The sequence below is a fragment of the Diabrotica virgifera genome, chromosome 7 (genome assembly GCF_917563875.1).
Source record: "Diabrotica virgifera virgifera chromosome 7, PGI_DIABVI_V3a".
Lineage (NCBI taxonomy): Eukaryota > Metazoa > Arthropoda > Insecta > Coleoptera > Chrysomelidae > Diabrotica > Diabrotica virgifera.
In genome coordinates this window covers 212,161,521-212,176,233 of record NC_065449.1, presented here as the reverse complement: position 1 = coordinate 212,176,233, position 14,713 = coordinate 212,161,521, and the positions used below count along the sequence as shown (strand labels likewise).

General features: G+C 34.6%; 1 protein-coding gene across 13 annotated transcripts in view; it reads right to left on the bottom strand.

The window, feature by feature from the left end:
• Positions 1 to 14,713, bottom strand: part of LOC114340505 (serine/threonine-protein kinase mig-15) — a 315,391-nt gene that overhangs the window by 120,856 nt on the left and 179,822 nt on the right. For 10 of the 13 annotated variants that reach the window (XM_028291310.2, XM_028291254.2, XM_028291296.2 and 7 more), the window contains exons 6-10: positions 12,947 to 13,132; positions 9,097 to 9,320; positions 7,037 to 7,144; positions 6,202 to 6,295; positions 1,869 to 1,892 (exon numbers count right to left, since the gene is read on the bottom strand). In XM_028291310.2, the coding sequence (XP_028147111.1) occupies positions 1,869 to 1,892; positions 6,202 to 6,295; positions 7,037 to 7,144; positions 9,097 to 9,320; positions 12,947 to 13,132 (636 nt within the window). The remainder of the gene's footprint in view (positions 1 to 1,868; positions 1,893 to 6,201; positions 6,296 to 7,036; positions 7,145 to 9,096; positions 9,321 to 12,946; positions 13,133 to 14,713) is intronic. The other 3 variants (XM_028291288.2, XM_028291341.2, XM_028291268.2) reach the window with 2 other exon arrangements.

Below are 14,713 nucleotides of genomic sequence, written 5' to 3'. Positions count from 1 at the left end.
GGAAAATAGTGACAGTTAGAGCATAATTATTGATTTATTGAATTATCTCGTTTATTATTAGTTTTACAACAAATATTTACCTATACAAAATAAGAGAATTAAATTTTGTACAATTTTGATATCCTTCATGTTTTTGATAAAATCAATATTTAAGGTAGTACGTATGCGGTAAAAGCGCGAGCGTAAGACCTAATTGATTTTATAGCAATTGTTTTTGTTCAATATCTCCGCCATTTTCAACTTTTCGACAAAAAGTGTTAAGGACTGAAATTGTTGCAATTACGATTTACTACAATTTTTCGACAGAACCAGTGGCGGGTCTACGGGGGGAAAGGAATAATTCCCCCCAACAGGGTCCAAAATTTAAAAAAAAATGTTGAATTATTAAAATACGTTAACTAGCATGGATCTTAATTATCGACAGACAAATTCAACCAATAAAACCAGCTAGTTAATAAAACTAAGTGAACTTAATGCATATAAGTTATTATTTATGTACTTAGTTTGGTTGGTGTTCATTGGAAGTTTTAAAAATTGTATAAAATATAATTCTCTTTATTTTTGTTTATGTACAATTATGTCGTAAAGTTAATAATAAATGAGATAATTCAATAATTATGCTTCCCCTGTGCTTCCACTATTTTCCCCCTTAACTCGGAGAATATTGATCGCATATAAAAATTGTGGAAAATAAATTGTAGGGAATTGCGTTTCCAACAATTTTAGTTCCAACCGTTTTTGTCGAGAAGTTGAAAATGGCGGAGATATTAAGCAACAACGGTTCTCCTTTAAAATCAATATGGCGGCTAATGCAACCGCGGAATTTAGTCGAGATTTTAAATTTACACTACTATTGATCTCCCCTGAAGGATATAATTAAAAAATTTGGGGCAGCTCGGAAACAAGATTCAAATCAGTTTATGTTCCCCCCACCACTTTTTACAATTTTCCCACTTAACTCGGAAAATATCAACCGCATGAAAAAAATTGTTAAAAAGAAATTGTAAGAAATCATATTTGGAAAAATTTTAGTTTAAAATGGCGCAGATATTGAACAAAAACAATTGCTACAAAATCAAGCAGGTCTTACGCTCGCGCCATTATCGCATACGTACTACCTTAAATATTAACTTTAGCAAAAAAATGAAAGAGATTAAAATTGTGTAGAATTTAATTCTCTCTATTTTTGTATAGGAACATTTTTGTCGTAGAACTAATAATAAACCAGATAATTCAATAAGTATGCTCTAACTGTCACTATTTTCCGCCATAACTCGGAAAATATCGATGGCAAGAAAAAATTGTAGCAATAGAAATGATAGAAAATCACATTTTCAGCAATTTTGGTTGTTATATTTTTTATCGAAAAGTTGAAAGTGGCGGAGATATTGAGCAAAAATTGTTCTCGTTTAAAATCAAGATGGCGGCTAACGCAACGGCGTAATTCAATCGAGATTTTAAATTTACACTACTATTGACCTCCCTAAAGATTAGAAAAATAAAATTTGGGGCAGCTCCTAATGCAAGGTTAGGCCTGTTATTCGTCTAACCCGACTGGACTATGATAATTATAAACTGCTGCAGCAACGTCCATATTCCAGATACGGATTTAAGTCAATTACTGATGGAATGTCAAAATGTTCGCTACGAAGTACTGAACGATGTTCGGTTCGCTGCTTATTTCAAGACCCTGTGTAACAAAATCGCGAACTTCTGTTGATCGCTTCGATGTTCGCGACGAGGAGCACTCGGAGCATGTCTGTACGTATACGCACCTATGTATGCACACATATATGTCAAAACAGTTAAGTACTAATACCAAAAGGAAAGGAGAAAAATGGTGATAGAAAAATAAAACAAAAACCTACCTCAGGCTTACGTGCAGGACCCTGCTGTAAGAGGTGACAAATGGACATGAAATAAACAGAAGAGCTAAATTAGAAAGAAAGCAGTGCTACCAAAACAAAAATCAAAATCAGAAAAATGAAAAAGTATTTTCTAATATTTAATTATCAGTATTTTTTTTTTAAATATAGGTCGCAATATTAGATTTTACTACCTTTATCCAGAAATAAGTGTAAGATTTGGAATTGTTTAACTTTATATGTTATTTTAATAATATTTCCTCCACTTGCAGTTATTTACAGTAAAAAAAATGTATTGTAGATTCCTTTAGAATATATAGATTTTTTTGTATATGCCATAATAACAAACTGGACCAAGATTAAATTGTCAATAAATTCAACTTATGGAGAAGGCGAGATCTTCATTTGCTGCAGATCGATTATTATATAAAATAAATATACATGGCACGTTTCACCACACTGTGTAATAAATGTGTGTGACGATTTTCTGATTAGAGCGAGAAATCAAAGGTGTGAGGACTGATGATTAAAAATTTTAGGATTTTTGAATTGCTGGTAACATCGCAAAGGAGCGCAGTGTGATTGGCAATTTAGCGTGATCAAACCTAAGATCTGATATTAAATTTATCCAATGCTCAAGTGCTTCCGTTTTTGCAAAGTTAAAGCTAAATTGCTGATAAGGGCTATGTTGAAGAACTGACATGTTGATGGTCATAGTTATATATTTTTCATAGAAATCTAACAAGTTAACATATCTCTTATTTACCTCTTGCTTGATTTTTTTCAAAAACATTTTTTCAATTTATTTCTTATATAGAAATTTATAGAACACATCGATGTAACAGTGAACCGAATTTGGATTGCGTACTTTTACATTCCGTGTGGACATTTTTTTCGAAGATATTAATCTTTAAAGAAGTGAAATACTTTACGTGAAAAGGTCAAAATCTTACACTCTTCCTGAACGAAGATATTCTGTAATGAAGTTGACAAGTAATTTTAAATGAGAACCAGTTTAATTCTATAGATTTGGACCAAAATTGGTTTAGTGAATTGGTATCTCAGACTGTCTTATTTTATTCGAAATTAATATTTTAATGACTTAACATTTCTTTAGCAATAAATAAATTATGTATTTGACAAATAAATGCTACACGTTGGAGGCGTATAGCACTTACGTTTCATTTCGGTTCAGGAATGATCCATCATCCTCATACATACGTTTCGGTTTCTCCAGACCTCCTCAGTATGACTACATGAACACCTCTGAATCTAAACGATACTAAACTGTCTATACAGGGTGTTTGATAAAGAACGGGCCATAGCTTAACCTTAGATTCCTGAGGTTAAAATAGGTCGATTTAAGCTAACTTACCTTAGTACAAAAGTTGATAATAACCGAAATACAGGGTGTCAAAGTTAAACTTTTATTTTATTTATTTTTGAATATTTCCTGACAGGCATGGGACAACAACACGAAATTTGGTAAGTGGTGCTGGTATTATACAATCTACTAAATTATGTTAAACAAACGTTTCTGGCTACTACCAGAGGCGTACGACGGGGGAACGTGAATGGTGGACCCTTTCCAAATTCTACGCCACTGGCGGAATTGCTATTTTAGTGGAATTTTTTGATTCTCCAATACTTTCTATGTAAAAAACATACTTTTCATTCGTAACGATAAAGCCATTAGTTTTCGAGATATTTGAAGCTAAAAACGAAGGAGCATAATACATTAATCAAAATAAGTGTACCTTTTCATTTTTTACTTCAAATATCTCGAAAACTAATGACTTTATCGTTACGAATGAAGAGTATATTATTTGCATAGAAAGTATTCGAGAATCTAAAAATTATGCTAAAATAGCAGTTTCATCAGTGGCGTAGAATTTGGGAAGGGTCAACCATTCACTTTCCCCGGTCGTACGCCTCTGGTAGTAGCCAGAAACGATTATTTAACATAATTTAGTAGGGTGTATCGTGCCTACACTTTCGGCCAAGTATCACACGGATATGTCAAATTATTTTAAAGTCTGCTTTTTTTTAAATAATTTATTCTTTATTTAAAACTTTAGGAACTATGTTTGCCCGGTACTATAAAACTATTTGACATATCCTTATGGTACTTGGCAGAAAATGTAGGTATTGTACACCCTATTAAATTATCTTAAATAATCGTTTCTGGGTTAATACCAGAGGAGTACGTCAGGGAAAAGTGAATGGTTGACCCTTCCCAAATTCTACGCCACTGATGAAACTGCTATTTTAGCATAATTTTTAGATTCTCCAATACTTTCTATGCAAATAATATACTCTTCATTCGTAACGATAAAGTCATTAGTTTTCGAGATATTTGAAGCTAAAAACGAAGGAGCATAATACATTAATCAAAATAAGTGTACCTTTTCATTTTTTACTTCAAATATCTCGAAAACTAATGACTTTATCGTTACGAATAAAGAGTATATTATTTGCATAGAAAGTATTCGAGAATCTAAAAATTATGCTAAAATAGCAGTTTCATCAGTGGCGTAGAATTTGGGAAGGGTCAACCATTCACTTTCCCCGGTCGTACGCCTCTGGTAGTAGCCAGAAACGATTATTTAACATAATTTAGTAGGGTGTATCGTGCCTACACTTTCTGCCAAGTATCACACGGATATGTCAAATTATTTTAAAGTCTGCTTTTTTTTTAAATAATTTATTCTTTATTTAAAACTTTAAGAACTATGTTTGCCCGGTACTATAAAACTATTTGACATATCCTTATGGTACTTGGCAGAAAATGTAGGTATTGTACACCCTATTAAATTATCTTAAATAATCGTTTCTGGGTTAATACCAGAGGAGTACGTCAGGGAAAAGTGAATGGTTGACCCTTCCCAAATTCTACGCCACTGATGAAACTGCTATTTTAGCATAATTTTTAGATTCTCCAATACTTTCTATGCAAATAATATACTCTTCATTCGTAACGATAAAGTCATTAGTTTTCGAGATATTTGAAGTTAAAAATGAAAAGGCACACTTACTTTGATTAATGTATTATGTTCCTTCGTTTTTAGCTTCAAATATCTCGAAAACTAATGACTTTATCGTTACGAATGAAGAGTATATTATTTGCATAGAAAGTATTGGAGAATCTAAAAATTATGCTAAAATAGCAGTTTCATCAGTGGCGTAGAATTTGGGAAGGGTCAACCATTCACGTTCCCCGTCGTACGCCTCTGGTAGTAGCCAGAAACGTGTGTTTAACATAATGTAGTAGATTGTATAATACCAGCACCACTTACCAAATTTCGTGTTGTTGTCCCATGCCTGTCAGGAAATATTCAAAAATAAATAAAATAAAAGTTTAACTTTGACACCCTGTATTTCGGTTATTATCAACTTTTGTACAAAGATAAGTTAGCTTAAATTTAAATCGACCTATTTTAACCTCAGGAATCTAAAGTTAAGCTATGGCCCATTCTTTACCAAACACCCTGTATAAGCTGGTTTCGTTTCGATTCAGGTGTTGATGTAGCCCCACTGAGGAGGTCTGGAGAGACCGAAACGTACGTATGGGGATGATGGATCATCTCTGAACCGAATGAAACATAAAATGTCCTTCATTATCCAACTTTTGGTTGGAATTTTTCCTAGACGAATGGACGGAATGTGACTGCATATTCGAGTCCCTTTCGTCTCTTTTATTCGTTGTCTCCTTGTCTTCATCATCCAGCCTCAAAAGTCCACTGCTGAACATAGGCCTCCTCCCCTCGTTTCCAACCCCATCTATCCTGCGCCGCCCTCATCCAGTTTTTATTTACCTTTCTTAAGTCGTCAGTCCATCTTGTAGGCGGTCGACCGACGCTTCTCTTGTCTTCTCTTGGCCTCCATTCCAATAACCTCTTCGTCTCCTTGTCTTATAAATTGTAAAAGGCTGAGATTAAGGATGTTACCAGAGATATGTTCCGCGAGAGATTTTAGAGTTATTGTTTACATCTGAGACCACATTTCCTCACTTCTATAATCAATGCTATTATAAATCTCAATAAAGATATCAAAATATAAAGTTCACAATTTAAATTTTTAAGATTCCAAAAACATTCAGATAAGTGTAATTAAAATTTGTTCCAATACTTTTTTGAGAATAAACCAATCACTAAATTAATTTTTGGTCAGCCCAAAGTGTTAACTGAAATAAATAATGAAAACTCTGTAAAAATAGTGAGTGTGTTAATTGAGAACGACTTTGAGAAACATTACAGAAAACTACTTAATTTTTAGTACACAAACTAACAACTATCTCTAAGAGAACATAATCCATACGTTAGCCACATTTACGTACCATCGGCTTGAATTGGTGCTGCGAGTTTCTTTGCTGTTGTTGATTTTGAGACTTCGGTGCGCCAAAGTTGTTGTCAGGAGGTGGCGGTAAAGGCCTACAACAATATACAACACTACTTAATAAAAATAATTTTCCATATTTATTAAATTAGTATGTAAACATAAATTCTACTATATACAAAATGAGCATAAAGATGTCACCTTCATATGGGTAATTCTCCATAAACGGAAATTCCCTGTCCCAAACTAATTTTATGTAATAAATGTTAATTTCCAGCTATACAAATCTTGTTATAAGTATTTATTTTTTGCCATTAATAACCGAATATAAAATATCCACATAGATAAAATAAGATGGTAAGCATCTTTAGATCACCATTATATTTTTAAGATAAAATTTTAATAAAATATCATGTGCAAATACTGTCCTCAAATTATTCAAACAGTCCCCTGATAAAATTGGAAAACCCCGATGAAGTTAAATGTTGTTTTGGTGTGGAACATTTAAATCGTGAAACGGAATGCAATCGGTGTGAAGTTTGTTCTGTTATGGAGCTAAGCGGGCAAACGCTATTTTGTTTATTGCTACTCTTGCATCTGCTGGTGAAACCTGTGTCTCAGCCGTTAGTGAAACAGTCCCCTGGTAAGCTTTTTTTATTATTTTAAGGGTTTATTAACGACAACCTGTTTAAAATAATTTATCATCTAGTGCTAGTGTGTAGCCACAGCTGTTTCTTTAATTTGATATGTTTAAATAATTTTATTTTATAGCAACTTTCTGTTCTAATCGGGTTCTCGTCTTTTATTGCTCTATTATTCCAAAATATAAATTTTACCTTCGGGGAGGAGCTGGATCTGGAACAACTATCATTCGTTGAGGAATTGGAGGTCTAGCGGGTGGTCCTGGCTCTGGAATTTCTTCCCTATCTTTATTTTTACCACCCCTAAAAGCATACAGTCACATGTTAACATATATCTGTCAAATTTATTACATAAAATTGTAATGCAATACTACATTACATGTATTATAAATAGACTATGGCTAAGAAGTATGAAGTTGTTATAAGAAGTTTATCACAAAAAATACAATAATAATACCGCACTTACAGTTGAGTCCCTGAATCTTTACCCGTGCGTCATCATTTAAAGCATACGAAATAAGTCGATAATAAGTCGGAAATTGAAATTTACTAAACGCAACAGCAAGTCACTTACTATCACTTGCTTTAAATGATGACGCACGGGTAAAGATTCAGAGACTCAAACTGTATGTCTTGCATTACAACGAAATCAAATTATTCCTGCACTTCAGCATCTGCAAATCAACTTAAACGAAATTTGATTTCATTAAGGTGAGAGTCCTTCACATAATGCGCAGGCTGTCAGAGACTATTTAGATTTAATTTTCCCTGAACGTGTGATTAGTACACAAGGTAAAATAAAATGGCCCATTCAGTCACCAGACTTAACTCCTCTAGATATTTATTTTTGGGGCACGTTAAAGACTCATTTGTAGAGGCATCAACTTGTGCGAACCACCAACTTGGAGCAACTGGGACAAAATATTGTCGAACTTAGCCAAAACATATCAGCAAATGAATTCAAGGTCATACGAAAGGCGTTGTATAAGGTTTCTGTTTGACACAAGGTGAATTTAACGCGATAAAAACTTTGATAAGATGCTGGTTGCAAGTGATACAAAACGTGTGAAAGATATGCATTTATTGACTCTAAAACACTAAATTAAACAGTAAAATATAGGGTAAGTCCGTTACACTTTGAACTGTCTAAAGTTGGATAAACACGACACGACCACTTTGAGGAGATTACCATGCACGCTAAGGGATTGTTTCACCCATATGATTTGGTCGTGGTGACTCGACACGTATGCTTTACGAACCTTTCTTGGGCGACTGCTGCTTGGCGACTGCCCTTATCGTATGAGGACATGTTAATATAACGATATAAAAATACCACGTTGCCACGTCATAAGAAAAAGACATTAAATAAAATAAACTAGAATAGGGCATAAACACAAGGCGGTGGTTTGTTTGAACATTTACTTCGGTAAGAATTTTCTGTGGCTTATAGTTCAAATAATGTCTTATTTTTAATTAAGATGAAATCTTTCTTCCATTTTAATCTTAACTGAATATATTCTTCTGTAAATGATGGTAAGTCTATATTATATACTCTATACTTATTCTGATATCAAAATTAATTTTACTCTTACAGAAACCTAAGAAACGAATTGAGGGTCGAATGTAAGGTATTGAAATGCGACGCATGCGACGCTGCCACTTAATCAATTCGCCAAAATTTCTTAGCACATTTTTCAAATGTTAAAAAAGACGATTAGATTCATTCCCATACAGTTTACAAATAAAACGTCAATTTTTACGCTGCTGATGATGTACTTGACGTTTGCATAGTGGTGTTGCCATATTTCAAATTTTATGTAGCATCCCTCGCAAAGTGTTTAATTAATATATTCGTATATAGAGTATGTATATAAAACTCGTACTTTTTAACTGCATCATTCATATGTTTGGAGAATTTCAAGTTTTTCATCCTTAAATTCTAATCTATCATATTAAAGCGTTGGTTTCCTCGAAAGCGGCACCGACCAACTGCGACCGTAACACTGCGATGAATGACGTCATAAAAAACTGTACCACGCAAAATAATAGCGTTGGTTTCCAAGGATGCGTTGGAAGCCACCGCTTGCTGAGTTTGCACACTCCATTGCCGCTCTGAAGAACCTTGAATTTTTCACCGTAATCTGACGTAATTCATCGCAGTGGTACGGTCGCAGTTGGTCGGTGCCGCTTTCGAGGAAACCAACGCTTACGTAACTGAAAACGAGGTATAAAAGTACTGTTAACAAGACAATTACCTTGGAGGAGGTTCAACTTGGCTAAGGGTGCGCCCTTCTTGAATTTGCTGGAAGTTCCTTCGTAAAGTATCACCACCTGGTGCTTGAATAATACTACTAGGTTCTCCGGCGACCTGAGGCTCTTCCTCTTCGTTCTCAGATCCCGAGTATCTGTAGTCTTCTCTCTCTTTCTCCTGCTTTCTCTTTTTACATCTATCGATGTGATCTTTCAACTGAATCCTTACCTAAAACACAAGATTACATGTGATTTGCAACTTATCTTTAATTCGAAGACTACTGTATATACTGATAGAAAATTTTGACTTTGTATGATGCCATCAAAATTGAGAACTGCCGGACAATTGTATTATCAACGCTGACAGTTTAAATATTGAATGGGTTGCATGTGTGAGTCCATACTAAGTAAGTAATGAAATAAAAGACGTTCTCACAATCAGTTTATTTACAACGGACGACCGGTTTCGCTGTGTATAATGTGCACAGCATCATCAGGTCCTGGTACATGCTACAAATTACAAATAAAAACAGATTTAGTTAAGCTGCCTGGTATCTATCAAAGAATAATCATCAGAAAAGAAAGAATTCAAACCAGAATAATAGCCTGTACTCGTAAAGATAGGGACGGCCCTATAATTAGTAACAAGGAACAGATACTAAACAGATGGGCGAACCATTTTGAAGAACTGCTTAGTGGCAATCATGAAGATGGCGAGATGGAGGGTCCCATGTTTCAAACGAATGAAGATGATCGGCAGCCACTCCCCATCAAACAAGAAATTAGAGAAGTAATCTTAACACTGAAAAATAAAAGCCCCCGGTTCGGATAATCTCCCTGTCGAACTTTTCAAAAACGGCGGCGACACCATCTTGAAACACATGCATAAACTGATAACTGCAATCTGGCAACAGAAAGAAACACCCACAGACAGGAAGTTGGGTGTGCTGTGTCCGCTACACAAAAGGGGAGACATGCTGGTGTGTAATACTTAGGCATCACTCCATTCAATATGGCATATAAAGTGTTGTCCAACGTATTGTATAAAAGACTCCTCCCCTACTCCGAACTTATATTGGGAGGATATCAGTGAGGTTTCCGTCCTAATAAATCATCAACAGAGCATATCGTCGGCTTACTGCCAAAACCAACTAACTCCACTTTTTGTTGATTCTGAGTTAAGTACGCCTTTGTACTTAATAATTATCAAAGAATGTACTGATGAAACCAGACACTTCAAAAGCAGATTTTAAATGTGGGAAACAGAAGGGTCTCAAAACAACTAATTCCAATGATGAAACTTTTATTCAGCCAAAAACAGATATGTGCAGTTGTCTGTACATCTCTGTTTAAATAAAATAGTATTTTATCATTTACAGTATTCTAGTTCTGCCAAAACAAGACAAGTGCCTGATATGGAGGGCAGTGATGTTCAAAGTTACCTAGAAGTTGACTAACTTTGTACAGCCAAAACCCGACAAGTGCCGAAAAAAAATGTTTTTTGTACTTTTTTTTAACTTTCACTTCATTTTAATAAGTTTTTAACAACATTTTTCGTTTATAATGTTATTTACTTTAATATTTTTCAGTAATTAAATCATTTTTAAATTCAAACGATTTTTCATTTCAAATTAAAGTTTAAAACGTCGATTCCTCAAAACTTTAAAAAGTGGAGTTAGTTGGTTTTGGCAGTAAGCCGACGATATATTTAAAATCAGGTAGATCCTTGAAATAACCCTAGAGTTCGGCGTCGACACCCACCCCACCAAGTACAAAGCCGTCATGGACTTCAAAGCTGCATACGACTCAGCTAATAGAGGTAAACTTCTACCTGCTATGGTAGAATTTCAAATACCACTTTATCTTGCCCAATTAACTGAACTTACACTCACAGGAGCAGAGAGCATGGTAAAAAGCCAAAATGATTTCTCAACGCCCTTCCATCATAAAAATGGGGTAATGGACTATCGTGTCTCTTATTCGAGAGTGCCAGATTAATACAAATTGTACTATCAACAAATCAGTACAAATTGTCGGATACGCAAATGACATAGACATCATTAGCTCCACAGAATCTCCGACTGAAGCATTTCTGTCGTTAAGAGCATCTGCACAGAAAATAGGACTAAACATAAATGTTCAAAAGACCAAATATATGTGTTGCACTAGGTCTAACAACCCGACTCCTACAAGAATAACTGACGACCTAGAACTGGAAGATGTCGACACCATCATATACTTAGGCTCGCTGCTAACTAAAGATAACAATGTCAGTAAAGAAGTTAAAAGAATAATAGTGCTCGCTAATAAATGTTACTATGGCTTAAGAAGACAGATGGCCTCAAAACTACCTAGAAAAATTAAAAGACTGTCTACAAAACACTAATAAGACCAGTCACTGCTAACATATGGTTCAGAAACTTTCGTCACTTACACAGAACGACCAAGAACTGCTCAAACGTTTTGAGCGAAAAATCCTAAGACGAATAATATGGAGGAATAAAAGAGCAAGGTTTGTGGCGCAGGCGTTACAACTTTGAGTCGTATACAAATTTTGGAGAAACTGACGTTGTAAAATTCATTAAGGTAACACGTCTTGGATGGATAGGGCATGTAATCAGGCGAGAGGAAGATGCCATTTTCAGAAAAGTTTTTGACCGAAGGGAGCCGATAGGACAACGAGCAAGAAGAAGACCGAGACTTAGGTACCAAGAATTATTTAAAATATATTGGAATTAGAGCATGGAGAAGAGTTGCCAGAGACAGGGGCGAATGGAGAATTGTTCTCAATAAGGCTTTGGCTCATAAAGAGCTATGACGATACTGATGATGATGATGGGACCTGATGATGCTGTGCACATTATACAGCGAAACCCGTCGTCCGTTGTAAATAAACTGATTGTGAGAATGTCTTTTATTTCATTACTTACTGACAGTTTAAGTAATTCTAAAGTATTATATATTTAATGTCCGACTGGTATATTATTTGACAAATAATGACATGACTTCAAAGTCAGTTAAATATATGATATATTTCCCTAGGGCGTTATTTTTCAAAATAACATCCTATTCGAGTTGTGCAAGTACTTGGAGGGGATACGAGAAACGATCGTGCGCGAATAGCGGAGAATTCTTGCAACTTTCTTAAATAATTCATATTGTCAATTGAAATTGTCAAATTGAAGTATATTTCATACCTACTGTCATTGAAGAAGAAAAATTATGTATTGCTCCACAATATTGATATGATATCCAATTATTATATAAAGGTAAATTTAGTTAATTGTATTTTGCTTGCAGTACTGCATTTTAATAACTAATTTTATTTACTACATACAATTGTTGACGTTTTAATAACATAACCTGAATCTGACTTTTCTTCTTATTATTTTTTTGGACGATGGCCTTGACAATTATCCAGTAACCAGGACTAATATAAATGACCAATATAATTAAAAGTGCGAAAAGTGTTGCTGAGCGTAGAAACCAGGTGTCGCTTTGCCGAACTTGCACGGTCCCAATAGTATTAAATGTAAATACCTAGTTAAATATAGTCAAGTTGACAAATAACAACCTAAGTAAAACTATGGTTACAATACAACAATTACGTTACGACTATTAATGATAAATGTACTTATTTGAAAACTAAATAATTCAAAATTCATTCAATTTTTTTGCATATAAAGAATATTTAGTCGGACATTAAACGTTGAACACACCACGGGTATTATGGATAATAACGCTTGAGGTCAATGGTGTGTATTCCAAGGGCCTTTGGCCCGAGGGATGAACGTTGACCGAATACCCTTGGTACCTTAATAATTATAAGTAAACTATCAAGTTCTTGTAACTTACCTGCCTCTCTGTTGGTTGGTCCCTAATGAAAGAGTGTTTGAGCAGCTGCTCTGTGTAAGGCCGTTCGTGGTAGTCTTTTACTAGCACAGTCTCGATAAAGCCGTGGAATTTTTTGTTCCATTTTTTACTTTTCAGTCGTGGTGGAGGGTTTCTTGGAATTAGGAAGAGAGCCCGCATGGGATGCAGCTGAAAATAGAAATGTATTTTTTATTAATATTATACTAATAATAATATCTTATGGCCTTTTTTCCGGGGAGATTCTTTCAGACAGGTTCTGGCGCCAATTGCATCTTTAACCTTGTTTCAAGTAGCTTGAGGGTCGAATATGACGATAGCTTTATATGCCCTCCGAAGCATGGTGAACGCCTTGTATCATTTTTAGAAATGAAAATGTTGTTCTGGTGTCGAGATTTGAACTTTGCACTCTGGATTAGAATACCAGTACAGCATTAAAATTATTATATGTCAACACGCATGGGATAATGAACATAGAGTTCAGTGGAGAGATTCAAGTATAGTCCTGAAAAAAACAGATAGTAAAAAGAGAAAAATCAAAGAGGCGGAATTATGCTAAACGAAACCAATTGTGTCGCAAATTCCTCGGTGGAATGCAGTAGGATGTGGATACCCATACTGAAAGAGGAAGTCAATAGAAAGAAAATACCACAATTAGTAAGTCAATAGTCGAGTTAGTACATATTTTATATTTTAGTATTACTTATATATCCATGTATTATTGATATTATTTATAATTTAAACAAAATTATAGTAAAGTCAGAATTTGGTATTAATTTTGAGAGTAAATTAAATGTAAGACCAAATACTTACGATGTCGGGATAGTATCACGAGGTTTTTCCTGGTTTTCCCTCGTGATTTACTATGAGATCTCTAGCGCGAGAATTTTAATGTCACCGTTGCATGTGGTTATCTTTTTAAAGACAGATCACATGCTATGATTTTTTTTTGTGACGGATATTCTTGAGTTTGGGTTGATTTCATGTAATCGAATGAACTATCTTTCAGTAAAGTCGTCCCAGGAACGCAACTCATAAATATTGGCAATATCATTTTAAAGTCTTCTACTTTAAAATGTATCATATGTTTCTGAATTGCCGATATAAATGAGTCAAATTAAATAAATTATTAGAAGACTTTTTTTTTACTAAGCAACAACATTTTTGTTTATGTTAATAGTATTTTATATTTTGACAACGGCACCCGATTTGGGCGTCGAAACGTTAATAAAAATCATTTTTTAATAATATTGTGGCCTATTTCCCATTCTAAATAGTTAAAATTAAAATTATTAGTAAAGCCTGACATTTAAATCTCTCCATTTATTTGCGTACACATTTTTACAGACAGTTTTTTAAACAGCCTTCTTTTGGAAACTGAAATATTATAATGAAATCTTCTTCACGTGCCCCTCCCTTGTGATAGCATACGATCTTTCTACAGAATAAATGGTGTTTGTTAAATATTATTTATTGCTGGTCCTACACAATTACTCATTGTTTTATTTTACATATTTGGCAGCCTTCTTCTTCTACTACGGCACTAAAGCCCAAATTGAGCCTTGGCCTCCTTTATTTTTTGCCTCCACCCTTCCTTGTCTGTGGCTGCTATTCTCCATACACGGACTCCTAAAAGGGCTTGTGCGTCGCTGTTTACTGTGTCTTTCCACCGCTTTCTTGGCTTTCCAACCGGTCTTTTCCCTACATTCTAGCGTTCAGTGCTCTTTCTGGTAGCGTATCCTCTCCCATTCG